The sequence below is a fragment of the Galeopterus variegatus genome, unplaced genomic scaffold (assembly GCF_000696425.1).
Source record: "Galeopterus variegatus unplaced genomic scaffold, G_variegatus-3.0.2 Scaffold3208, whole genome shotgun sequence".
Classification (NCBI taxonomy): Eukaryota; Metazoa; Chordata; class Mammalia; order Dermoptera; family Cynocephalidae; genus Galeopterus; species Galeopterus variegatus.
In genome coordinates, this window is record NW_007729319.1 from 159,634 (window position 1) to 185,599 (window position 25,966).

At 33.5% G+C, this 25,966-nt stretch overlaps 2 protein-coding genes across 7 annotated transcripts in view; one reads left to right on the forward strand and one right to left on the reverse strand.

Moving 5' to 3' along the window:
* The window catches only part of GYG1 (glycogenin 1), a 36,400-nt gene extending 29,965 nt beyond the window's left edge, over positions 1-6,435 (forward strand). For 2 of the 3 annotated variants that reach the window (XM_008584287.1, XM_008584286.1), the window contains 4 exons: positions 2,829-3,048; positions 5,123-5,173; positions 5,453-5,569; positions 5,692-6,435. In XM_008584287.1, coding sequence (XP_008582509.1) covers positions 2,829-3,048; positions 5,123-5,173; positions 5,453-5,569; positions 5,692-5,748 — 445 coding nt within the window. In that variant the 3' untranslated portion in view covers positions 5,749-6,435. The remainder of the gene's footprint in view (positions 1-2,828; positions 3,049-5,122; positions 5,174-5,452; positions 5,570-5,691) is intronic. The other variant, XM_008584288.1, reaches the window with a different exon arrangement.
* Positions 6,436-8,739: 2,304 nt separating this feature from the next.
* Positions 8,740-25,966, reverse strand: part of HLTF (helicase-like transcription factor) — a 49,723-nt gene continuing 32,496 nt past the window's right edge. For 2 of the 4 annotated variants that reach the window (XM_008584290.1, XM_008584291.1), the window contains exons 15-25: positions 24,718-24,861; positions 23,744-23,882; positions 22,949-23,084; positions 21,189-21,368; positions 20,547-20,671; positions 19,581-19,759; positions 18,063-18,188; positions 17,618-17,730; positions 17,094-17,274; positions 13,741-13,821; positions 8,740-11,074 (exon numbers count right to left, since the gene is read on the reverse strand). In XM_008584290.1, the coding sequence (XP_008582512.1) occupies positions 10,922-11,074; positions 13,741-13,821; positions 17,094-17,274; positions 17,618-17,730; positions 18,063-18,188; positions 19,581-19,759; positions 20,547-20,671; positions 21,189-21,368; positions 22,949-23,084; positions 23,744-23,882; positions 24,718-24,861 (1,557 nt within the window). In that variant the 3' untranslated portion in view covers positions 8,740-10,921. Of the gene's footprint in view, positions 11,075-13,252; positions 13,344-13,740; positions 13,822-17,093; positions 17,275-17,617; positions 17,731-18,062; positions 18,189-19,580; positions 19,772-20,546; positions 20,672-21,188; positions 21,369-22,948; positions 23,085-23,743; positions 23,883-24,717; positions 24,862-25,966 lie in introns of those variants that run through there. The other 2 variants (XM_008584289.1, XM_008584292.1) reach the window with 2 other exon arrangements.

A 25,966-nucleotide genomic window follows, 5' to 3' on the forward strand; every position in this document is an offset into this window, starting at 1 on the left:
TGGCCATTTGTATGTCTTCTTTTGAAAAATGTCTATTAAGCTCCTTTGCCCATTTTTTAATTGGTTTATTTGGTTTTTTACTGTATAATTGCTTGAGTTCTTTGTATATTCTGGACATTAATCCCTTGTCAGATGAATAGTTAGCAAAAATTTTCTCCCACTCTGTAGGTTGCCGTTTCACTCTGTTGATTGTTTCCTTTGCTGTGCAGAAGCTTTTTAGTTTGATATATTCCCATTTGTTTATTTTTTCTTCCACTGCTTGTGCTTTCAGGCTCATGTTCATAAAGCCTGTGCCCAGACCTAGTTGCTGAAGTGTTTCACCTATATTTTCCCTTAATGATTTTACAGTTTGAGGTCTTATACTTAAGTCTTTAATCCATTTTGAGTTGATTTTAGTGTATGATGAGATATGCATATCTAGTTTCATTCTTCTGCATATGGATATCCAGTTTTCCCAGCACCACTTGTTGAAGAGGCAATCTTTTCCCCAATGTAGATTTTTGTTGCCTTTGTCTAATATCAGATGGCTGTAAGCCTGAGTGGTGATTTCTGGTTTCTCAATTCTACTCCACTGGTCTGAGCATCTATTTTTATACCAGTACCATGCTGTTTTGGTTATAATAGCTTTGTAGTATAATTTGAAGTCAGGTAGTGTTCTGTCTCTGGCTTTTTTTTTTTTTGCTCAAGATGGCTTTGGCTATTCGGGGTCTTTTGTTGTTCCATATGAAAGGTAAGATTGTTTTTTTGTTAACACATTTTTAAAATTTACCTTATAGGAATGTTTTTTTTTTTTTTTTCCCAATCATGTCCTTAAAGCATTTGGGCCCCAAACATAGTAAACTCTCAGATAATGACAGCTATTTAACAGGTCCCTAACATTTTTTTAAAAATAAACTTTAAGAGGTAGGAAAAGTTATGTGACTAGAGTTTGCATTATTTTGATCTGAACATCATGCTCAAATACTTTGGTTGCCTACAGGATAAATCTGTTGCAGTCAAACACTTCAGCCCAATACCCAAGGATCTGTCCCATTTTAACCTTCTTTCTCTATTCAAAGCTATCTCTCTGGCTCTAGTTGGAGCAGACAGGTGCTCACCTGATACCTGCCATCCCCCTGCCTGAAATTCCCTGTGTCATCACCAGCTACCCAGATCCCATCTGCTGTACAACCTTGTGGTCACATCCCACTATCTCAGCACGTCTGCCCTCCTGAAGGTGGCCTGTGGGACCCTTCTGCCTCAGAATTCTTAAGCACTCACTGTTCCTGTTTTCCCTTTGACTCTCGTTGTTTTCACTTTATTGTCATTTGCATAGATTTCCTCCTAGCCAGAACAGGACCGCACTTAATCCCTACTCTTTTTAAGATATTATTTATTGCGAAATATAGAGTACATACAAAAAATTATAATACAAAAAAAAAAAAATGTGCAGTGCTTTAAAATACCCACCACCCAAGTTAAGAGAAGGAATACAACTGTGTCTTAGAAGCCCTTTTTTGTCCCCTTCCAATCATGGCTTCCTCTCTCCCCCAGAGGCAACCAGTATTATGAAATTTAGATTGATTACAGTTCCTAATATTAAAACAGTACCTCTTTCTTGGTTTTTGCCTTATGTAAGTAGAATCATATGTATGTAATTCTATTTGACTCATCTTTTTTTCAACATAAATGTTCTTAAAACTCGTCTACTTGCTGTATATTGAGTATAGCTATAGTTCATTCATTTTCTCTGATATATAGTATTCCATGGTATGAATATACTAGAAGTTTTTCTTCAAAAAAGAAAAAAATAGGGCCGGCCCGGTGGCAAAAAAATAGAATGGATATATAATTACATAAAAGCTCAGCGATATTTGACAGTAAGCAAGTACGAGGGGGTCTTCAAAAAGTTCATGGAGAAAAAAATAGAATGGATATATAATTATATAAAAGCTCAGCGATATTTGACAGTAAGCAAGTACGAGGGGGTCTTCAAAAAGTTCATGGAAAGATTTATATTATCTTTTAATTCTATTTTTCCACAAACTTTTTGAAGTACTCTTTTGTTTCCTACTTATATCTTGGTGGTCAGCTGGGACAGCTCTGATAATCTCATCTGGGTTTGGAGCCAGGCCACGGGTGTGAGCCAGATCTATCCCAACGTTCTCATTCTTCTGGAACCAGCAGGATACTCAAGGCGTGTTCTTCGGGCAGAAGTTTTAACTTCTCATAGTGAACAGAAATTAGCAGCGCCTCTATAAGGCACACTGTCACTTCTGCCTACATTCCACAGGCCATATCAAGCCTTATGACCACGTCCAACATCAGATGGGAAAGTGTACTCCCCTGTGGGGCCTGGGAGAAGAAGCATATACTTACTGAACAATAATCTAACATATGGACATTTGGGTTGTTTCCAATTTATGACTATTTCAAGCAATGCTGCTGCTGTGAACATTTTGATTATGTTTCCTCTTGCACATGTGCAAGAGTTTCTTTAGGGTATATGCCTAGGAGTTGAGCTTCTGGGTTGTAGAGCATGAGCATTTTCAACCTTGCTAGGTAATACCAAATGTTTTAAAGAGGTTGTGCCTTTCCTGTCTGTAATCGATTGGCACTTTGGTTGTAGCACTGAACCACTACTACTTTTGCATTTTTATGTGTAATTAACACACAATTGAATAATTGAAAAAGTATCTATCTCACAATTTCACAGTGAGGTCAATTACTTTTCCAAACACTACCGCAGGATAGAAGGTACACTGTTGAGGCTCCAGAACAAAGTGCTGCTTATCTTTTTGTCAGTGCTTAGAATCCATTAACTGTGTCGACTTGTGTTCACTTGGCAGGTTTGGTGCAAATGCCAAAGTTGTGCATTTCCTGGGACGAATCAAACCATGGAATTTTACTTATAATCCCAAAACAAAAAGTGTCAAAAGTGAGTCCCATGATCCCACCATAACTCATCCAGAGTTTCTCAACCTGTGGTGGGACATCTTTACCACCAGCGTTTTACCTCTGCTTCAACAGTTTGGCCTTGTCAAAGATACCTGCTCATACATAACTGTGGTAGGTTCAGTTTTTGGTTTTTTTTCTTTCAGGTACTAACACTGGATGTTAAAGAACTTGTTATATCAATGGAAATGGGGAATATTTAGTGGTATTTTAAGCAAAGAGATAAATAAGATTTTGTGGAAAGAAAACAATGACCATCTTAGAGGGGCGAAATATTACCAGCAAAGAAGTAGCAGAAGTAGATTGTGTGGCAAATTTCATCAGATCTGAGAGTATAAGAAAGGTTTTTAGAGTTTTTTTATATACAGTACATCCATACATTGTAACTATAAAATTCTTAGCCCATTGTCCTATGAAAAGATTCTGAGATTATTCCCAAAATAGTGGTCTATAAAAATAAAGGACACCCCACTTAATATTTCAGAAACTGCAAACATTTAAATATATCTTTTATATTTGCCATCTGTTTAGAAGAAAATCACAACATGAACATACAACAAATAATTTTCTATGATTATTTTGATTTCCTGTGTTTGTACTCATATGGTTATATAGTATCTTGAAAAAGAAATTTCTTTGTAGGAGGGAGATGACGCATTAAAATTTACAATAACAATTCTCTTTAGCATCTTTTCTGACTTAAAAGTCCTCCTCTGAGGTTTGTTCTTTTGGAAGAATTAGAAGAGGATGAGGAGTTAAACTGTTATGTTACATATTAAGATATAAAGAATAGAACTGAATGGGTGAATTATAATCAGGTAATCAGTTAATTACCTGGCTATAAGAGATAATAATATAAGAAATTCTTCTCTTTTCTATGGCAGATTTTAGCCATTTCACTTATTAGCATTTCTATCAAAATAAAGGACAAAGGAAGAAACAACTAACAGTTGCACTCTTAAGTGCTTTTTATGGATCATGAAATAATACTTGTACAGTATTTGGAACAGTGCCTGGCACATAGTAAGTGCTTAATAAAAGTTAGATATTCTTATATAATCCTTACAACCACTCTATCAAGTGTGTGCTATTATTAATATCTTTTTATACATAAATTAACTGAGGCTTTAAGAAGTTACATAACTTGTCATCATTTTGTAACAGGCTAATTAGTAGCAGAACTGGGACTCAAAATCCAGGTCTGAGACTATTATCTTTATGAAAATTTGAGATGGATCTTAAGGTGTTCCTCTACAGCCCAGAATTAAGTATAGCCCTTTATATGATGAGGGAAGGGAGAGTTACACTTTAAATGCTGAACAATTTTAAGGTGGATCCAGTATAGTTGGCTTGACCTCAAGGGCCTCTCTCCTAGGAAAGTTCACTGTAAATTCACAGCACCCATGTTATAAAGTAGGAGACTCTGGAAGAGCTTCCCTATGTCATTCCTGTTGCAAGGGGAAGGCAAGACTAATCCAGTAGAAGGACTTCCTTATTTTGCCTCAGCTATAACACAATCCTATACCCAAACACCTCAGAGTTCCAGTATATTTAAATACATATATATTCCCTTACATATACATAGCAACAAAAACAGGTGGTCAAAATTTTTTTCTACCATTTTCTGCAATACCTGTTCATTCGCTTTCCTTTTTCTCTGCTAAGATTTCCAGTATCTTCTCATATTAGATCTTCTTGAAGAATAGCATTGGTACTCTTTTATAGTACATTTGAAGTTGATTACCTTTCTACTGCCTATCTACATGTAATGAGAATCAAATTTAACGTAGAGTAAGTTTTCTCTATTTGCTGTACATTCACCCTGTTCTGCAACACAAGGGCTGAGAATTATGAACCAAGACAAGATGAAGGTGGGAATTGAAACAGTTGTTCCTAACTAAACAAATTAACAGAAGCTACAAGAATATATGCTACTCGGTAATCCAAATGAAAGCTTGAACAGGCAGAAAAGATGGGTCCCTAGTCTCAAAACCATTTAGCTTTCCTTCTTGTAACGTGACAATTTGCGTATGTGTTGTGGCTCTCTGGTTATTTCCAAAGGGTAGCCTCTGAGGTATTGTTCTGTTTAAGTTCTCAACCTTTCTGAGCCCACACAGATTGAGAATTTATCATAAGACCTGTGCTCCCTTATCCATCCATCTTACACTTTCTGATGAACTGTTTGCAGCTTTCAGACTTGGTCTATACACTGGCTTTCTCTTGTGGCTTCTGTAGAAAGGTATGCAGAACTTAAACATTAACCCTAATTACTTTGTTCTCCCAATGTTTTCACTAAGTCAAGAAGTCTTCATTTTGTTAGGAAAAAAAAAAGTCATATAGTCATATGACCTTTATATTTTTGTGTCTTTTTTTGTTTGTTTTATGTAATACTTTTCAGTTCTTGTTATTTTGCATGATAATTCATCCTGGCTTTTCCCACCTTCTTCAATTTGTTGCATTCTTAAAGTGATCTGATTTTCAGCTCTCAAGGAGTCTCTGATTATGCGCTCCTTTCTAGGAAGACGTCTCAGGAGCTGTGTCACACTTGTCCCTCGGGGAGATCCCAGCTGCAGCACAGCCTTTCGTATCCTCAGAAGAACGGAAGGAGCGGTGGGAGCAGGGCCAGGCTGATTACATGGGAGCAGAGTCTCAGGAGCTGTGTCACACTTGTCCCTCGGGGAGATCCCAGCTGCAGCACAGCCTTTTGTATCCTCAGAAGAACGGAAGGAGCGGTGGGAGCAGGGCCAGGCTGATTACATGGGAGCAGACTCCTTTGACAACATCAAGAGGAAACTCGATACTTACCTCCAGTAGAAACACTGCCATTTTCCCGAGGACACATCCACTTTACAGGCACTTGTTCCTGATCCTTAGTACCTAGAGCTGGGTTGAGAAAAGTCTGTTACAGTTGCTAGAGGCTTTTGCTAAAACTCATCAGATGAGGGATTTTTTCAGGACAACAGGTGAGAACTGGGCAAAAGTTGTAAAGTAGCAGTTTTGTTATATGGACAGTGTTCTGCTCTTTAACCCGTCTCATATAGCCAATGTTTCAGAAATAATTATGCTGATTGCCAGCTTACATGATAAGGAAAACTTAATATTAAGCTATTTAGATGGCTATATCAACTCTTAAAATGTGCAGAGCCAGGCTCCAAATCAGTCTCCTTTCAGAACAGAACATGGCATTTGTCCCTTGCTTGCTTGTTTTTCCCTTCACCTGCATTTTAGAATTGCCCAGAGGCTGCCAGAGTGAATGTAATTCTACTTTCAGGGAAAGATAGCCCATATTAATACTGCTGGGTCATAAACATATCAACAAATGGCATAAACCCATTTTATTTCCTTGTTTTGTGTCTGAAGATGTTCACCAGTTTTCTATGTATAGTAAGGCAGCATGCTAAAATGCTTTTGTTCAGTTCTATATATTTGAAAATAGCACTGTGTTCTCTGATGGCTACCTGCAGTGGTACCCTGTGTGAAAAATAAAGACATATTGCCATATCTTTATTGTTCAATTAAATTAACAATTTCTACCCAACCACCCTTGAAAAAATGTATTAAGGAATTTTCCATAATTTTTGGAATTTGTCAACTTTAAAAAATAGTGTAAAGCTTGATACTGGTATACATGCCTTGAAAATTGGTATCCAAGAAATTTAAATCTAATGTTCTTTAATAATGGTGATGGATCTGACAGATGGAGGAAAATGAGAACAAATCTATCTAGTCACCCATGCTGGATCTCCACATTAAGTGGGTATTCAGGTATTTAAAATATTTTAACCTTAAAATCATCATAGGTTCATTGTCAGTCTCTGAACACACTCAATACTTTCAAGACTGAGAATCAGTACTGGACCCAGTGCCTTCTAGTGTTTTTATTTATGATTTAAAATGATAAAATGGAAGTATGAAGCATATTTATTAAATTTAAAGATGTTTTTAGGTTACAAGGGATAGCAAGCTAGGGAAGGGTAGGATCCAAAAACAACCTTTTAAAACTAAAATGTGAGTAATCAAAAATGATTCTAGTAAAGAAAACAGGAGAGTGGGCTATGACAGGAAATTTTAGAGGTTTAATTGGATAGAAGCTGCAATGGCTTTTGGGACCTAGCCTTCAAGGTCCCCCTCCTTCATTTCTACAATAATGGGTCATCCCTATTCACCATGGCTGTGAATGAGTACAGGGGTATGGATATCTGGAAGCAAGAATGGTTGGGAGCCACCTTGGAGGCTTGCAGCTACCACAAAAGCTCAAGAACCTGAAGATTTACCTAAAATTATTAAATATTAAATGGGCTCTGAAGATAAAACTTAAGTTATTTGAACTGGTAGAGAATGAGTTGCTATGATCTTTAAGCACATGAAAGATTTACCAAAGATTTATTGAAGTTCATCCATATGTCTGGTGTTGTGGTATAAAGACCTCTCAAAATAATTTCAATTAGAAGCCTTTTTGGCTTCTGGGTCCCTGGCTGAGATGACCGGAAACCTAGTCATCAGATAAATAACTACCTTATTTTTGTGGCCATGCAATATGCAATCCAAATCATTGAATGTATTAGTCACAAGATTCAAAGATTTTTTATTAATTGAGAAAATACGTAAAAGCCACAAATTGGGGGGGGGGGGAACCAAACATTGTATCACTTATATTTTTTTGTATTATCTTTTATTTCCTATTTTTTACACAGTAGCAAAAGAGACCTCTAAAGTGAAAAGGTTTATTACATAATTTTTAAAGTTTAAATAAGCATATAGTGAAGGCTATTAACTTTTGGAATCAGAAATAGTGACAAGTTTACAATAGAAAATAACATATAATGTGCATTAGGGTGTCAAGTTATGTGGCTGGGAAGTCACTGAACTGGGCCAACAGACTTCTTTCCCGTCCCTGATCTTTTAAGGATATGTGTTAATTAAGGTGAAGTATTAACTTTACTTTTCCATGCAAAGCTGCACAATTATACTGCAAAATCATTTCTAGGGAGCCCAAAATACCAAGGGTTACTTAGATGTATAAAAAAGCAACAATAACTCAAATTACAAGGTATGTATTTGCAGAGGTGATATCTTTACCTTTTTATCCTCTTGTGAACAGTGGTGGGCATGAAGCCACTAGCCTTAAGACAGACCTGCCCACGCAAAGGTCAAATCCATGCCTTTGGGGATTAGTTCCACGCTTGATCAAGGTCTCTGATTCATGCATAAAGTGAATGTTTATCTTAGTTATCCTTACATTGTATTTCCCTTTTGTATTATACCTTTTGCAAATAATTTAAATGCGTTAAGAACTTAAGGTTAAATATTTGAGTTCAGTATGAGCCAACATCAAATCCGTTCTCATCTTTCTAATGAATCTCATCTAAATGTTAATGAATAAAACTTAGCAAGTACTATAAATAAAATGAGGAAAAACACACCAAAATTTTTGACATTCCCCAACACAAAGCTTACACTGCCCGAGGATAACTTCATTAATACTCATTGGTAATAAACTACACAGGATCATTTCCTTGATGAACAATTTCCAGTCCTAGAGCTGCAATTTTAAGGGCAAAATCTACGTTGATCCAGAGTGCTGATAATATATAGGTATTATCACAACTCCTTTTTTCTTACAATAATGAAATTGGAACCAATGTTTTAGATCAAGGTATTTAAAATAAACTTTAAATATATAACTTTACAAGAAATTCAACCAGTTAAACTGAGCAAAATAATAAAGGTGGCAATATGAGTAACTCTCAGTTATAGTATGTTTTTGTGTACTGTCAATGAAATACAAACATTTCCACAGAAATGTGAGATTTAGTGATTTATTTTCTTTGAAGAGCATCATTAAAATTATGGCACTGAGGAAGCTACTAAATTTTTGAATTTTTATTGATTTTAAATTTAAAACTATATCCAGTTTGAAACACAAAATTCAGTTTGAACCACAAGCAGTAATACGTCTTCAATATATTTCTAAAGCTATTATTCTACATAATTATAAAACAATAGCATAGCATAATGTGAAGTTTTCATTCCAGTGGTTTATACTCATATTTTCTCAGGACAAATCAAATTTTTCTATTTAACACCATTTAATTGAACTGTATAAAAACAAAGGTATTTTTTAAGTGATTTGCCAAACATCATTTTATGAATGTGTTTTAAAACACAACTCTGTAAATGTCTGGGTAAAGAAACAAGCTGTCTTCACCTTTACAGTGAGTTTGTAAAGCTTTGCCTTTGTAAGCAAGAGTGGATTGTATATTTTGCCAAAAACTCTGTTTATAATCTCAATGGAGTGTTGGTATATAGAGAACCCATATACCACATTTTCATGAGATTCTGATCAACCTCATTCTTTGTGTAATGCTACACCTACAAGGTAAAGAACTTCCCTACTGTTCCTAATGCTAGCGGACCCACCTCAAATTATGATGGGTCCCTGCAGAAATGTCTTGGTCTTGATGAAAATCAACCCTCTGCCTCACCTGCTACTCCAAAGAAAAGGGACTGGGAAGATTTTTGCTGGCTAATCCACTGTTCCCTTGGAGCAAAAGCCAGGGCATAGGGAGGGGAGGACTTAGCTGGTGAGAAATTTGGCACATACCTTACTTGTGTGCTCTGTATCACAATATTGACTCCAATATGCTCTGATCTTTCATTCAAGTCACTTCTAATACTTTAAGTAAAATTTAAGGTGTTCTTAAGTCTGTATTATCAAACACGAAGTTTCTCTTGTTACAGTGATTAATCTCCTCTTTCTTTGGATCAAAAAAAAATTTTTTTCTTAAGGAAATAAAACCACTGACTATCTAACCTGATTGCTAAATTTCTAGTTGTTTTAAATATGACTCAGAGTCATACAGAATTTTGTGGCAACTACTGAGAGTTTGAATATTAACAAAAATATAAGAAAAAGATGACTATAATTCTAGAGACAGATGTAAGGATGAATTACATAAGTTCCAAAATCAAATTCCAAAACACACATAACAATGAAATTTTTACATTCAAGATTAAGATGTCTTTAAGAGTTGAAAGGACTTTGGAGGTCATCCAGCCCAACTTCCATCCAGATATCATGCCTCTCACATATAGTAGTCTTCTGAATTATAAAAATTTATAAAGTTATTTCCAAAAAAAACCTACATAAATAAAAGTTATCTATTTATAGAAATATCTATTTAGCAATACCATAATTTAAATATTCAAACCAAATTGAGTAGAATTGGTTTCCTCTCACCCCCACAGACTGCTTAGGATTTACACCCTACACACACATTAAGTTACATTTAAACAATGAGTATAATACATGACTAAAATGGAGAAAATAGTGCTCTAACACAGTCCCTAATTTTTTCATAAACATCAAATGTTAAGTCACTTATCTGAATTATATATCCAATGAAGCTGTAAAGTAAAAAAAAAAAAAAGTCAAGTAACTTGCTAATAACCTGGACTTTGGTCTCTCATGTAAGGTTTGGTTCTGGAATGTAAATATGGTTTTCGAAAGTCCAACAAAAATCAACCTCTTGTATAGTCTGTATATATATATATTAATTGTTTACAAGGAATGTGAATCCACTGTATCCACAAATCAGAGGCTTTGGTGAATAACTGAACGTGTCCAACACAGAAAATAACTAACTAACTGGTCAAAAGCATAAAGTTTGACCATATTTGAAATATGAAAAAGCTGAGTACTTGGAAGATACATGAAAAATACTCAGCATTGACACTATGAACAGTTGAATAGTAACTTTTTTTCTCAAAAAATTATCTTAGGCCACAGTATATTACCAAACTTATTGCTATCTGTAGTATCATTAAAAATAGGTTCATATATAGAAGAGACTGCATCGGTAATACCTCTTCAGTAATATAAAATATGCCCCTTTTAGAAGATACTCTCTAGCTCTCACTTCTAAAACTACTTTTATTTCCAAAACTTATGTATCTGATCAAACTGACCTTACTAAAATCCCACAAATTATAAATCAATTAAAGTTCTGATTTCATTAATTTTAGCTTGTTTCGTATCATTAGCATTTGTTTTTTTAGTTCCAAAGGCTCCAGCTGCAAGTTCTCTCTTTGTGTTTTGTATTTTCAGCATGTTTTCTTCAACAGAATCCTTCACAATGAACTTTAAAAAGAAAAAAAAAATTTTTAATTTGTTAAGTACTTTTTAGGTTACAATATTGAAAATCTTCAATTAAAAAAAAAAAGCCTTACTAAGAAAACTAAATGAACTATTAGCAACATGATGGATAAATATGCTAACAACATTGCCCAATAAGAAACAGAAAAAATGAAATTTTGAGATAGTGAGAATGTTGGTCTACTATAAAAGAATCTATATTCTTATAAGTATTCCATAGTTTTCAAGAATGTTCAATAATAATCTATTAGGAACCATTTAGATCCTCTTTCTCAATACACAGTGAAAATATTTAGAACATGATATTATAACGACAGCTCGGCACTGCTTTCCTTTGTCACAAACATGGTTTTCTTATGTAAAGAATATGCTGTAGGACAGAAGTTACATTAACCCAATGCCCAGTTAAGAACGGCACAAAAAAAGCAAACTATATAGGGCAACTTTGGGAAAATGACTTTAGCATTATATTAAAGCCAAATGAGAAATTCCCAGAAATGTAAGAATTAGTTTTTATCCAATATAATTCATAACATTAACAAATAAAAGAGAAAAAAATGTGATAATCTCAACAGATGCTTTAGAAGCATTTTAAAAATTCAACATTTATTCCTGATTAAAACACCTTGATTTAAGAAAAATCCTCATTAACTTAGGAATAAATGTCCTCAACCTTATTAAGAATATCTATTAAAAACTTACCAAGAACAACATAATGTAAAGCAATAAAAGTATTGCCAAAAAAATAGGAACAAGTTAAGAATGACTGGTATCACTACCACTATTCAACACTGCATAAGAAGGCCCAGGTACTGCAATAACTAAAGAAGTTTTACTATAAAACTTTACTGAAATACATAAGAGCTCTAAATAAATGGAGAGGTACTATCTGTGTTCCTGTATGGAAATATTCCTTAAAGAAGACAGTTCTCAAAGTAATCATAAATTCAATAAATCGCAAACAAGATTTCTTAAATGGGATTTGATAACCTAAATCCAAAGTTAAGTTCCAAAGTAATAATAGTAACAACCAATACAATTTTCAAAAAGGGTAATAATACTTTTCCCTATCAGATATCAAAATAATTTATAAACCCATAGTTATTATAAGATTAATATTGTCCTGAGAACAAGAAAAGAGTTCATTGGAACAAAATAGTCTAGAAAGAGACCCATGTGATACATATATTGAATATTTATAATACAAGTGACATTTCACATTAGTAGGAAAAAAGGATAGACTTTTCAAAAAAAAAAAAAAAGGTGACAAAACAATAGTTCTTCCATATCACAAATCATAAAACAAAACACAAAATAAAATCTTCCAAAAGAATCAGAAGTAGAATAGTTTTAAAAATATGAAGATAAAGCCTTGTGTCCTAAGCAAAACCTTAAAACATAGAAGCTATAAAAAAGGCTGACACATTTTAAGTCATAAAAATTTCTTTCCATAACCAAAAGCTCATAAAGTTTAAAGACAAGCAAGAGAGCAAAAGCCTGGAATCAACCATTTCTAACTTACATAACAAAAAAAAGATTTAAAATCAGAATGTATAAAGGAGTCCTTTATACTAGAAAACTATATTTGTACTGTAAGTATGAAAACTGGGCAAAATATGTAAACAAGCAATTCACAGAAAAAAACCACTGATGAACAACAGACATGAACTATGCTCAAGGTCTTAGGTAAATGCAAACTAGAAGGGTACTTTTTTAAAATCATCACATAAGCATAAATTTACATCACTTTCATACATTATAAAGTCTATTTTGAAAGCAACTTGATATTCTCTAATAAAAATCCTAAATTTAAAATTCTAGTTTTTTTATGCTAAAGAAATACTTGTATATATGCACCAAGATATATGTACTATAATGTTCATTATGGCACTGTTTTTATTAGCAAAAAATTGGACTGGTTAAATAAATTATGATGTATCTATATGCAAGTGTTAAAAAGAATGGGTTTGTGGAGTAGTCAAATTCAGAGACAGAAGGAATGGTGGCTGTTGGGCTGGAGGGAGGGAGAAGTGGGGAATAATTGTTTCATGGGTACAGCATTTCAGTTTGAGATGATGAAAGAGTTCTGGAGATAGATGATGGTGATGGCTGCACAACAGTGTGAATGTACTTAATGCAACTGAACTGCACACTTAAAAACGGCTAAGAAGGGGGGCTGGCCAGTTAGCTCACTTGGTTAGAGCATAGTGCTGGTAACACCACGGTGATAGGTTTAGATTCCCACAACGGCCAGCTGCCAAAAACAAAAAACAAAAAAGAACAAAAAATGGCTAAAATGATAAATATTGTTTATTTTACCACAATAAAAAAAAAGTTGATCTAAATGTACTTGTAGTCTAAAATGTATACTTTTAAGGAAAAAAAATGCTTCAGAATAATAAAGTGTAATCCCATTTATCTTTAAGAGACATTTTTGTAAGGAGAGAAGTATACATACATGTGAATTATGTACCTATAGAAAAAGAGCCCTTTAACAGCATATGTTAAACTACTGATGGAGGAGGAAAAAAGGTGACTTTTATATTGTCTGAATAATTCTACTTCAATCATTACAATATATTCATGCATTACTTGTATAATTTAAACAACCATATCAACCTAATCTTTAAATAAATGGTTTAAAAACTCACTTTTGTAATGATAACTTCTTGCTTCTGGCCAAGTCTATGGCATCTGTCAAAACACTGATCTTCAGCAGCAGGATTCCAAGCCTAACAAGAACACGGGTTGCTTTATTACTGCCTTGATCTGTGAGTGCTCTGCATTAGCCCTTTCATTTCAGTATTATTCATTCATCTTTTTCTGACTGGTGACTGAATTCATATTACGGACATTACAAATGTACAGGGGGAAAAAATCCTTCTCTCCAGTCACTATGATAAGTATTCTTGTCACTTCACTGCTTCTAGTACCTAACACAGGGCCAGACATATGTGTCACCACCCAATATAAGTACAAGAGTACTTCAAAAAGTCTGTGGAAACATGAAATGAAAAGATAATACAAATCCTTCCATGAGCTTTTGCAGACCCCTCATATTTGTTAATCAATTTGTTGTTTTTTGTTTTGGTTTTTTCACTTTAAAGTGAATCTATGAATACTTAAGAGGAAAAAAGTTTACACATCCTCTTAAATGACTTAATTTACATCAGAAAAGATATGCAATTCTTGGGCCCATTTCTGAAAAAGTTTTCTCCTCTTTTGCTGGTCTTTGGTTCTTTACTTTTATTTTCCTCCATTCATGAAATAAAGACAAAAAACGGTTTCAGAGTAGTCAGAAGTTCTGAAAATTGTTTAAGACCCTGTTGATATAATTTTCTGTATCTGTATTTGAAATCAATTCGACTTCAAAACTGAGCTAAAAAAAAAAAGAAACATTAGCTAATTTAGACATTATCATGAGAACTGTCTTAAGCTGAAGAATAAAGTGATGAAGCAATGAAAAGCGAAGAATAACCAAAAAGATAGAGTTCTTTAGTCTAGAAAGATAATAGTCAAGTGGTTAATAAATAATATCATAAATTGTTGAGATAAGGATCATTAAATTTAAATGTAAACTACTGAATGATTCTTGAAGGTGAAAATGGTATTTTGGGGAAAAGTAATATTTACAACGCACAGTGTTACCAGTTGAATATAGAAATAAAATCACAGATGCATATGTACATGACAGGTTTTAGTGTGATTTATACTTAGGCTAACTTATTTTCTTCTTTTTTAAGTTCCCTTGGAATCTAGGGAGAGAAGGTTTTGCTATTAGCTTGCTGTAATTTGAGTTTTGGGTTTTCAGTACGGACGTTAGACTTAAGAATATATTTAAGCTTTTAGTTTTCTAAAACTGACAGATATCTTTTGTGAATATTTTGTATTTCACAATTAGACACATTTTAAAATCATTATACCAAGAGACCAAGTAAATGTTTCTTTCTGTTGCCTGTATTTTAACCAGGAGCCTAATGACAAGCTGGCAATAGACACCTAGTATGACTACCAGATATCCAATTTATCTTGTGATAATATGAGTATAAAACTGATAGTTCCCATGCTCACATAGAGTGATTAAGGAAGCAATTAGTTTCATGAGAAGCTCATAATGGACATCAAAACATCACCCTCTCATACAATGCTCCATGAAAAAGTAAAAAAAAAAATTACATGAGCAAATTTTTTTGACTGAATTCTTATTTTTCTGGACCTGACATTTAAATTAGAAACATTGGAAAGTTTGACATGTTCAATGAAAAACAATCAACTTACTATAAAACTGCTAAAACATTCTATAAGTTTTTTTAAACTATAACTATTGAAGAGCTTAGTCTCTGATCAACTTCATAATACAAATTATTCTATTTTGATATTAACAATCACTTCCTTATCAAGTACTAAGACTATATGGGCAAGAGAAAGAAAATAATTTAGGAATTTGTTCTAAAAATCAGCTTCTAGGATTATCATTGGGTTAGCTGATATGAAACATAGTTATAATGAACTTTTTTTATAATAATCATAAAATACTAAAACTAACGAAGATTTAAAACTTCATCCACAGCACTAAGGCAAGAAAATACAACAGACCATTGCCATCCTTGACATTCACCTATGAATGCCTAAATATGACTCTGGTTGTAATCTTACTGGGAAGGTTCCCCTCAGATGAGGAGGGAAAAGAAAGCAGCCTTGGTAATAAACGTGTACATGCATCAACTAGGTAGCCTCACTAGAAAAATTAAAATTTATATCTCAGTAAAATTTCTACATGTTATGAATCTTCTGGGTTTCAACAAGCTAAAACCACAAATTTTAAATCTGTGAATGCACAGAAATAGCACATGGTTGCCTCTAGCCCATACAGTACCCAGTGCAAATTAGAAATTGAGTTAGTTCAGGGTCTTTTCAGCCCAAACAGCCCCTTTGTGCATTTAAAAAAAACAAGCTCCTATGTGGATGTAGTTCCAGGTCACACATCTTGGTGAGTAAATTTCAGAGTAAATTTTAGCTCCCATTCTACCGCTAGGCCTGTACTGCACAGCCATAAGTGACTGTGCTATACTAGGCACTAAAATTTACCCAGAACGTCTATTAATGATATTTATTTCTCAAACTGTGATCCTGGACCACCTGCACCTCAATCACCTATAATATGTTAAAAAATGCAGCTTCCTGGGTCTCATACAAGAACTCTTAAGTCTCTGAGGACAGAGGTTACAAACTGCATTTTACCTAATTCTTACGTACATTAAAACTTGAGACCACTAGCACCATGACAGCAGCCACGTTATCTTGTTTACAGTCAGATTCCCAGTGCCTGTAACACTTGGCATGATCTCATTATTTGTTGGTTGAATGAACTACTTACCCTAAAGCATTACAGTTAACAGAGACCTATTCTGTATATAGAAGTAGAATAGCACAACATAATAGTACTTAAGAACATGGACTCTGGGGCCAGCCCGGTGGCGCACTGGAGAGTACGCCGCTTGGGAGCGTGGTGGCGCTCCCGCCGAGGGTTCGGATCCCATGTGGAGACCGGTTCCCGCTCAGTGGCTGAGCGCGGTGCGGACGCGACACCGAGGGTTGCGATCCTGTTGCCGGTCTCCGGTACGGGCTTGACACCGAGGGTTGCGATCCCATTACCGGTCAGTAAAAAAAGACAAAAAGGAAAAAAAAAAAAGAACATGGACTCTGATTCTGGTTTTGCATATTACTAGATGTGATGTTACTTTTCCATGCTTCAGTTTCCTCATCTATAAAATAGGGATAATGGTATCAACCTCACAGAGATGCTTGAGGATGTCAGCTGACATACGTAAAGCACTTAGTCCTCAATCACACTTAACTAAAGTTATTGTTATCTATGTCTAAAGTTTGCCTATGAACTTTCACAATCAATTATAATTATGAAGGTATTTACCGAATAGTTGTTTCTTTTTTTGTTTGTTTTGAAGGAAGTAATAACATTCTGAAAGGTCTACAAAGTACTTACTGGATCCATTAAAAACACTCGAGAAGCCGCAGAAAGATTCAAACCAACTCCACCTGCTTTTAATGACAGAAGCATTATAGTTGGAGATCCTGCTTCAGTGTTTTGGAAACACTGAATTGATTCAACTCTCTTCTTTTGGGCCATGGAACCATCCAAACGAGTAAATACAAATCCAGAGGCTCTAATGAGGGGTAGAAATAACCCTGATTACTTCATTATATTTTAAGTGTTAATTACAAATCTTTTCAATCAATCAATGCTTTCACTCACTTATTTTAACAAATATTTATTGAGCACCTGCTAATATGCTAGGCACTGCAGTCAATTTTTTTTCCAATAAATTCAGGACTTAATCTGTAAAATCCTATGTTGCCAGGAAATACTTTCTACTGTGACTGAATATTATTTTAGATAAATGAACTGACTAAAACTGGTAAAGTATTAAACAGTTTTGTTTTGTTATCTGAATCAATACACTTATATAAAATCCTTTTACTCAAAGTGAAAAACACTGTTGAACTTACTTAAGTGGTGTTTCTATTAAAGACAAGAATGTTGTAAACTGAGAAACAACTAAACTTTTTATGTTGGGATTCTTCTTTCTTAAGTCAATCAATGCATGCATTAGAGCATTAATCTGAAAAAGATTAAGACATCTATTAGATTCCATTTTCAATTGGTAAAATAAGTCCCAAAAATGTCTTATTATGAAGAGAAAGATCCCATCATGTTATTTCCCTAAAATGCTAAAGACTTTTTTTAAAAAATTAAGACTTGAAAGAACACTATAATAATCTGAACCCTTTCTCTTTCCTCTCAAATTCACCACTAAAAATAAACAAAAAGTCAGAAGCCATGAGTATAACGTAATATTCAAATGACAGGATTAAAAGAACTACTGTTTTGATACAGAGCATGTATTTCCTTATATAAATGTAAAACACTCAAATATTTGCACACGTATTTTACCTTTGAACTGGATGTCCATTCCATACTAGACTTTTTCTCACTGTCACATGCCAATTCTTCTGGAGGACACTCTAATAAATTGTCTTCATGTATATCATTTCTGCATAAAGGGCATTTAGCACGTGGCTATATAAGAACAAAGTATGAGTGACATTTATCAGAGGAACAGAAATATAAACTTGCCTAAAATTTTTTAAATGTACGGTAAATTCTGTATCTCTTATAGCTATAATTTTTTATTAAACCTTTTATTAAGTGCATCCATTTGAGATAAATCTGTACATGTTAAGCTCTACACATATAGTGTTCTAATGTGATAAGTAGAATGGATAAAGGAGGAAGCAAAAGTATGTGACCTTGACTAGCAGCAGCAAGAGCCTGAAACACTAGATATTATACCATTTTCACGCAAGTAAAGAAATCATGAATAACAATTTCTTGAAACTAACTACAATATAACACACTATTTGGAACTATTCTTTAAAAAAAAAAAAAGCTCCTTCTTAATAGCTCATAAAGTGATTATCTTATAAAGTTTATAACAGCTTGAAAAGCTATCCAGATCTGTTAAATCCTGTAACGTTCATTCAAAAGAACATCTGTTGTATCCACTGATACCAAGACCTGCTAATAAAGTAACATTATCTTTTAAATAACTAGATACCAAACACCATTACAATAAAAAAAAAATTCTGAAACTAAAACTATGTTAGAAATCAGTTCAGTAGGATTACCTTTTGGGAGGTGGGAGAGTGTAAAAATGACTGGGAGGGGATACAAGGAGACCTGGGTATTAGGTAAATGGATGCATTCACTTCACTAAGCTGTACTATCATGATCTGTGTATTTTTTCTACATGTATGTTATATATCAATTAAAAATGTTAAAAAATATATTCTACCCTAACTGAAGGACTGCTTAAAGCATTATTCCACTTCCAAAAAATTCTACCACACAAAAGAATCTAGACCTACCTCATTTGATACAATAGCCAATAGTCCCTTGGGGCAGTAAAGCCCTTGTAATGTGGCTAAACCAAACTGAGGTGTGCTATAAATGTACAATAACACCAGATTTTGAATACTTAGTTTTAAAAAAGAGCATGTAATATATTACATTAATACTTTTTATATTCTAGATATTTGGTTAAATAAAAATATATTACTAAACTTAACTTCAAGCTTTTTACTTTTTAAAAATATGGCTACTAGAAAATTCAAAATTACTTTGTCTCTCACATTATTATTCTATTCATTAAACACCAATGATCTAAACAGTTAGTGAAACTAGGATACTGACTGTGAAACAGTGCCTTCGAGAATTAACATCTTTTTATGTTAAAAGAGATTATGAGAAATATATCACCTATTAAAATACTGGAATCATTAACCACAAAAGGTTCCTTATTACGTCTAAGTGCAAAACTCCTATTATTCTCCTGCACTTAGGTTTTCATTAAAGTAAGGACAGGTGCACCACTCCAACAAACACTGAACCTATCCTGGGCAAAAAACTAACCTGCTCATTTTGAATAACTTGGCAAATACAGGGTTTACAAAATACATGTGCACAGTGTGTTATCACAGGAACTGTTAAAGAATCCAAGCAAATTGCACATTCTTCATCTGAACCTGAGCTCAGAATTAACTTCATCTTCCTTATTAACTTCTTTTGCAATTCTTCAGGTGTATCATTTCCTAGAGAAAAGGCTGAAAAATTAATTTCAGAGCAAGATTTGTAATAGGACTAGACAAGTTAATCTACCTTATGTAAAGAAAAATTTTGCTTGCCAGTATGGTAATCTTTCATCTTTTTTCTGTCATAGGAAAAAGCATGGTTTAAACTTGAAATTTTAAGAAAAACTCAGAAGCCAAAATAATAGCCAACTCACATAATATATCTCATATAGAAGCATCATCATAAGATGATCTGCATGCACTTGCACAGAACAAAAGGCAGCTTGAATTCAAACCTTTTGTCTGAGAGTATCTATCACTGGAAATCCTGGAAAGGCCTAATTATATAGACAAATTCTCATTATACAGATGAGTTATGTCCTGATAAACCCATTGTAAGTCAAAACTATTTAAGTCAAAAATTCATTTAATATCCCAATAAATCCATCATAAAGTCAAAAAATCAGAAGTCAGGGACTGTCTGTAATTCCATTTTGTTGGTAAAAAATTCGTGAGTATATTCCCAGTTGAGTCTTATACTAAGAACAATGTCCATTTGAGAGAATAAAATAACAAACCAAATTTAGGCCATACATAAAATTTCTCATTCTGACTTAAGTATCTCTAACAAGTATAATAGTATGAACTAATCACATTTACTTACCTGAGGGATCACTAGAATACTAAGAACAATGTCCATTTGAGAGAATAAAATAACAAACCAAATTTAGGCCATACATAAAATTTCTCATTCTGACTTAAATATCTCTAACAAGTATAATAGTATGAACTAATCACATTTACTTACCTGAGGGATCACTAGAAGATGCCGCATTTGTAAGAAGATGAGTATGACAACAAATCTGCCGCAATCTAAGCAAAAGACCCAAGACATCTGCATAGTGTGCAAGGACAGTCCCTTCATTAAAATACCTAGAGATGAAAATGTCAAATATTATGAAGTCCTCTGAACAACAATAATTTCCTGTTCTAAAACAGTGGAGTAAAATGCAATTGTTCTCTTCTTCTCTGGAAGTCAGTCTAAAACAAGAATGAAAAACAGAAAAGCAAATTCTACCATGCTATTTTTCCTGGGGTTCCGTAACCATTTCTCTACTTTTTTCAATGTTTTTTAGCTACTCCCATGGCACAAAGTCAGAAATAGAAGCAAGCAAGTTCTCTTGACTGGCAACTCAGAACTTGCTATTTTATGAAAACTTTTAAATTTTTTCCTAACTTAAAGAATAACTTACCTGGTGAATTATACTGTAATTTCATTCATTTCACTCAACTATTAATTTGTAAAAACCAGAGTAAATCACAGAAGCAAATTATCTTTCAGTATACTTCAGACTTTATTGCTAACATGTCTAAAAAATGCTATTCAGCTCATGGGAAACAAAGAAAGAAAACAAAAATTCTTTTCTTATATGGCTTTCTTTCTCAATACCTTCCAATAGTAGCTCTGCCTTCATTTTTCACAGACTGATAAATCTTTCTTTCTTCATCTGAAAGCGTAATGTGCTGAATAAATACTTTACGTTCTGGTAACTCCAAAACAGGTTTTCCTTTAATTTTGCTTGTCTTTGTTCTTCTAAGTGTAATATTTTTAATTAGGGACTGTAAACGCCTAGTCAAAATAAAACAAATAATTACAAAACTTTTAATTTTTATAGAACTTGATCCATTCAGAACAAAGAAAGAATATATGAATTTATTACTGTTTTATAACCTTAGTAAAGGTTTTTTAAAATTCCCATATTTTGAGGGCTGGCCAGTTAACTCAGTTGGTTATAGCATGGTGCTGATAACACCAAGGCTTAGGGTTCAATCCCTGTACCAGCCAGCTGTTTAAAAAAAAAAAAAAGTCCCTTAAATAAGGATTGGAGTTTTATCCAATCTGATAAACAAAGAAGCATTTTACTAATAAGAAAATTATAGCAACAAATGCACTGAAATGTCCCCTCAACTGAATACCAGTTTAATCTTCTTATATTCTATTCTTACTTTTTTTCTTAAGCTCTTCTCCCCATTTTTGTTCTAATCATTAACCCTTAGCTTCTCAACTGTCTTGTCAACTATATCACCCAACAGTCAACACTCAAATTCTTACTAAACACCTATTAAGTGCATGGCACTATAACTAAATGTTGTAAAGCAAATATGATTAAGATCCCACCTTCCGTAATATGAAAATAAATAATTGTTATAAAGTAATGGGTGCCCCCAAAATAAAAACATGATATGAGAATTCAGAAGAGAGAGAAATGCCTTCTAGTTTCCGCAATCTTTACATTTTCTTCTCAGTATCAGAAAAAAAGGAAGCATATCAATTCTTTAAGAAAAGGTTTCTCCTAACTGAAATAAAAATTCAATTTCTTAGACTTTAAACAGTTCTAAGGAATCAAGTGAACTGTACTGCCAACTAGGTTAGTGGCTTTTGAAACTTTTTCACTATAACCCAGAGTGAAAATACATTTTACTCCATCCAGCAAACATCACATACACATATAACAGAAACAAACATTTCACAATACAATAAATACCATGTACTATGTATGATGCACTGATTATTTTCTCATCTCTTCAACTCTATTTAATTTTCTTCTTTAATGCTGGCTACCACCTTTACAATGATTTCACAACTAATGGATCCCAAAAGCCTCAGTTTAAAAACTACTATTCTAGACAAAAAACTTGAACCACATTAGCCTAGCAGCTTGCAAAATGGCTACTGCCAAGTTGAGCTTTTATTTATATTCTCAACTTTTATTAGCCACCACCAGATACAACCATATAAAACTTTCATTGATGCCACTGTACAGCACATCAATCACCTCTATACAAAGCTACATAAGTTATGAAAATTTAATGCATACTGGATCCTAAAAGGATATGAAACTTTTCCTATCACTGCTGAATCACTATTACTGGTGGTTTTGAGGGTAATAGCAGCACACAAAGACCACAGAGTTCCACCTTCCCTTTCAGTTTGACTAAAATCAGGGGAAGAAGACTTATTGGTAATTAGTAATCTGTGTCTCCCCAAATAAGAATCACTAGGTTCTGAGAGTCAAAGGCATTCAGACATACACTTTTTGGAGAGAAAAGTCAAGAGTCAGGTTAAAATAGTAATGAAAGTGACAAGTGGTTTAAACTGCTAACAGTTATTTGTAGCTAATATTAATCAGCTGTCATGTAATTACTTACCTAAGTCCTCCTTCATCTCCCATCGTGACAGGACGCTGTATTGTCCTATGCCACCATTCTCTATCAAGAAATGGTTTAAGTTTTAAAAAAGAAAGAAGAGACCACAAGTCCTTTAAAGAATTCTGGATTGGAGTACCTAAAAACAACAGAAAACATATAAATCTTTAACTACAATATCCAATAAGAATATCCATCTAGCCTAATCAGAGAAGACAATAGTTGAAAATGGGCGGTGTACCAGGCACACCACTGACCATCAAGCAGTGACTATAATCCTTTGTTAAACATATACACACTTAAAAATAACAGTTTTGCTCTAATTTTTAGCTCTCATTGCCATACTAACAGAGAAAAAGATGACAGACCCAGTAAATTCAACTTTCTCCTTATCAAGTACATCTGCCTATTTGGTTTATAAATCAGCAGCACTAGCAAGAAGAAAAAAGCAAGTAACTCCTCTTTCCCACCTTCTAGTAAAGCTATCATGAGTAGCACAGAGCCTCCAAGATGAGCAACTAAGAAATCAAGATTCTGACCGGAGGACTAGAGAGTCTATTCAATCTCCAATGTTCAAGAATAACTCTAGTGATTGTTCCATAAATTAACTATAATTCAAATGTTGTTATATCATGGTCAATTATGACAAATAAATCAAAACATCTTATTAAATGATGTCTATGATTAATTTTGGGACAGATTTTATATCCACTTGCAGTTTACAAAGTTACCTCACTAACTTACTTTATGATACATTTTGGAGAATTAATTTTTTTAAAAGTTTAATGCTATGATTACCTGTCAAGACCCATCTTCTTTCTGCTTCTAAATCAAGTACAGCTTTTGTCTGTTGAGCATTTGGATTTCGTATGGCATGTCCTTCATCCAAGATCACTCTTAACCACCTTATGCTATGTAATGGACTATCACCTTTAGTCTGAAATAAATGTTTCACATGAATTTAAAAACACAGGAAAGTAAAATAGTACTTAATGTAACTCGCTAAATAATAGTTGCTAATATCAACACCATGTGCCAGCCACTGCTTTAAGAACTACATACATTAAATTATTAAATATTAGATTATGAAGTGAGTATTATTATTACCCCTATTTTAGATGAGAAAATTGAAGCACAAGGTGCTAAGTATGTTGCCCAAAGTACCACAGCTAGGAAGTGGCAGAGCTAGCATTCAAACCCAAACACTGAACTATTCTGACTCAAATTAAAACATAGCAATGATAATAAAATTGTCAGTTGTAAGAATTACTTAAACAAACAGCATTATTTTCTTTTATACAAAAGGTAATGTTCTTACCAAAAGATTGACATTTTGACAATCAGGTACTTTCAAAATGTTTTTACTGAACAACTGGAATTATACACGTAAACAACAATTAGACTCCTAGAAGAATCGGGAAACTCATGAATTGCAGCTACAAAAAAGCTCATTTTTAGACTAAGATATTAATTTTCTAGAATATTAAAAAAGAAAATATTCATTTACAAGTTGCTATATATACTTAGTTACAATTAAAATATGAAATTTTAACTTAAAATGTTCTGAATATAAAATTCCTAAACTAGTATCTAAAAAAGGTACAATCTTTTTTTTTTACAGTGTTAAAATAGTTTCCTATTTATTTTCTATATATTCTTAATTATATAGAAAGAAAAAGAGTATAAGGCCTGAATTTTAGAACATGTTAGAAACCTGAAACATATTTCTTAAATTCAATCTTTAAAAATCTCTTATGTATCAGCATACTTACTCCATAGTCATGAGTTAAAATATTGTACGTAGTCAAAACAATATTCTGTTCTGAAAGCAAGGCTGGGTCTCTAATACGATCAGGACCATAATAAACATAAAAATTCAAGTGTACATCTGATTTTATATGTTGTCCAAATTGGTCCTAAAAGAAAATTAAAAATATTTTAAATAATAAACAGATTAGTATCAGGTTTAATATACAGGAAGTCCCGTCCTGGCAGTAGTGTCACAAATCAAACTACTAAAATTGCATGATATAAAGCTTCCTACAATCTAAACTAACAACAATGATAGTAACAGTACTGATTATTTTTATACTGTCAAGAAAACTGACACATAAATAATAATAATAATAATAAATTATATAAAAACAGTAATTAGATTTTTAAAACTGTAATACTTTAATAAAAGACTCTCTAATGCTCCCAATTAGTTAGTAGACTTGGTAATTATCAAGACTAAACAGTAAAAGAACAGCAACTACTAGTTCTAACAATGTAGGCAGAGATTCTAGCACAGTACCCACTTTCATTCACTTATTATAGGCCTTCTATTTGCCAGGTATCAACTACAAGGGTGGTGTAACTAAAAGGAAAACTTAGTCATCCCTGCCCTTCTTGAGAACATAATCAGTTTTTAAAACTTGAGGTTTTTCTGGGTTTTTTGATCATGAAAACAACAAATCTGGGAGATTTTGAGCAGGAAAAAAAATCATAATTAGATTGCAAAGAGAAGACACCAGGGAGACACAGCTTGGAAACTATTTGGTGAGAGATAATAAAAGCCCTAAACCAGAATGGTAGAAGTAGAACAAAATGGAAAGGACGGGTGTGAAAAGAAGATACTCAAAAAGAGGGACTGATGACTTTTGGACTAATTAAATATGGGATATGAAAAAAAGGGAAAAGACAAAAAAAAGGGGGGGTTGGGAGGAGAAGATGACCTGATATTTCAAACGACTGCCTGGAAGAACTGCATTATAAAGACAGAAAAGTTTAAAATAAGGGAAAAGCAGGCATAAAGGTGAGAAAGAGATGAGTATTTTAAGCATTTATTAGTATTTCTGGTCATTATAAAATACCTGAGCACAGAAGGATACTAGGAAAATGTAAACATTGACCTATATGTGCAAGAGTAAAAGGTACAGATATCAATTTTAAAGTTAACAGCAAACAGTATGTGAAGTCATAGAAACAAATGAGACTTCCTAAGGAGAACAGGTACAATGAGAAAAGAAAAGGGTTAGG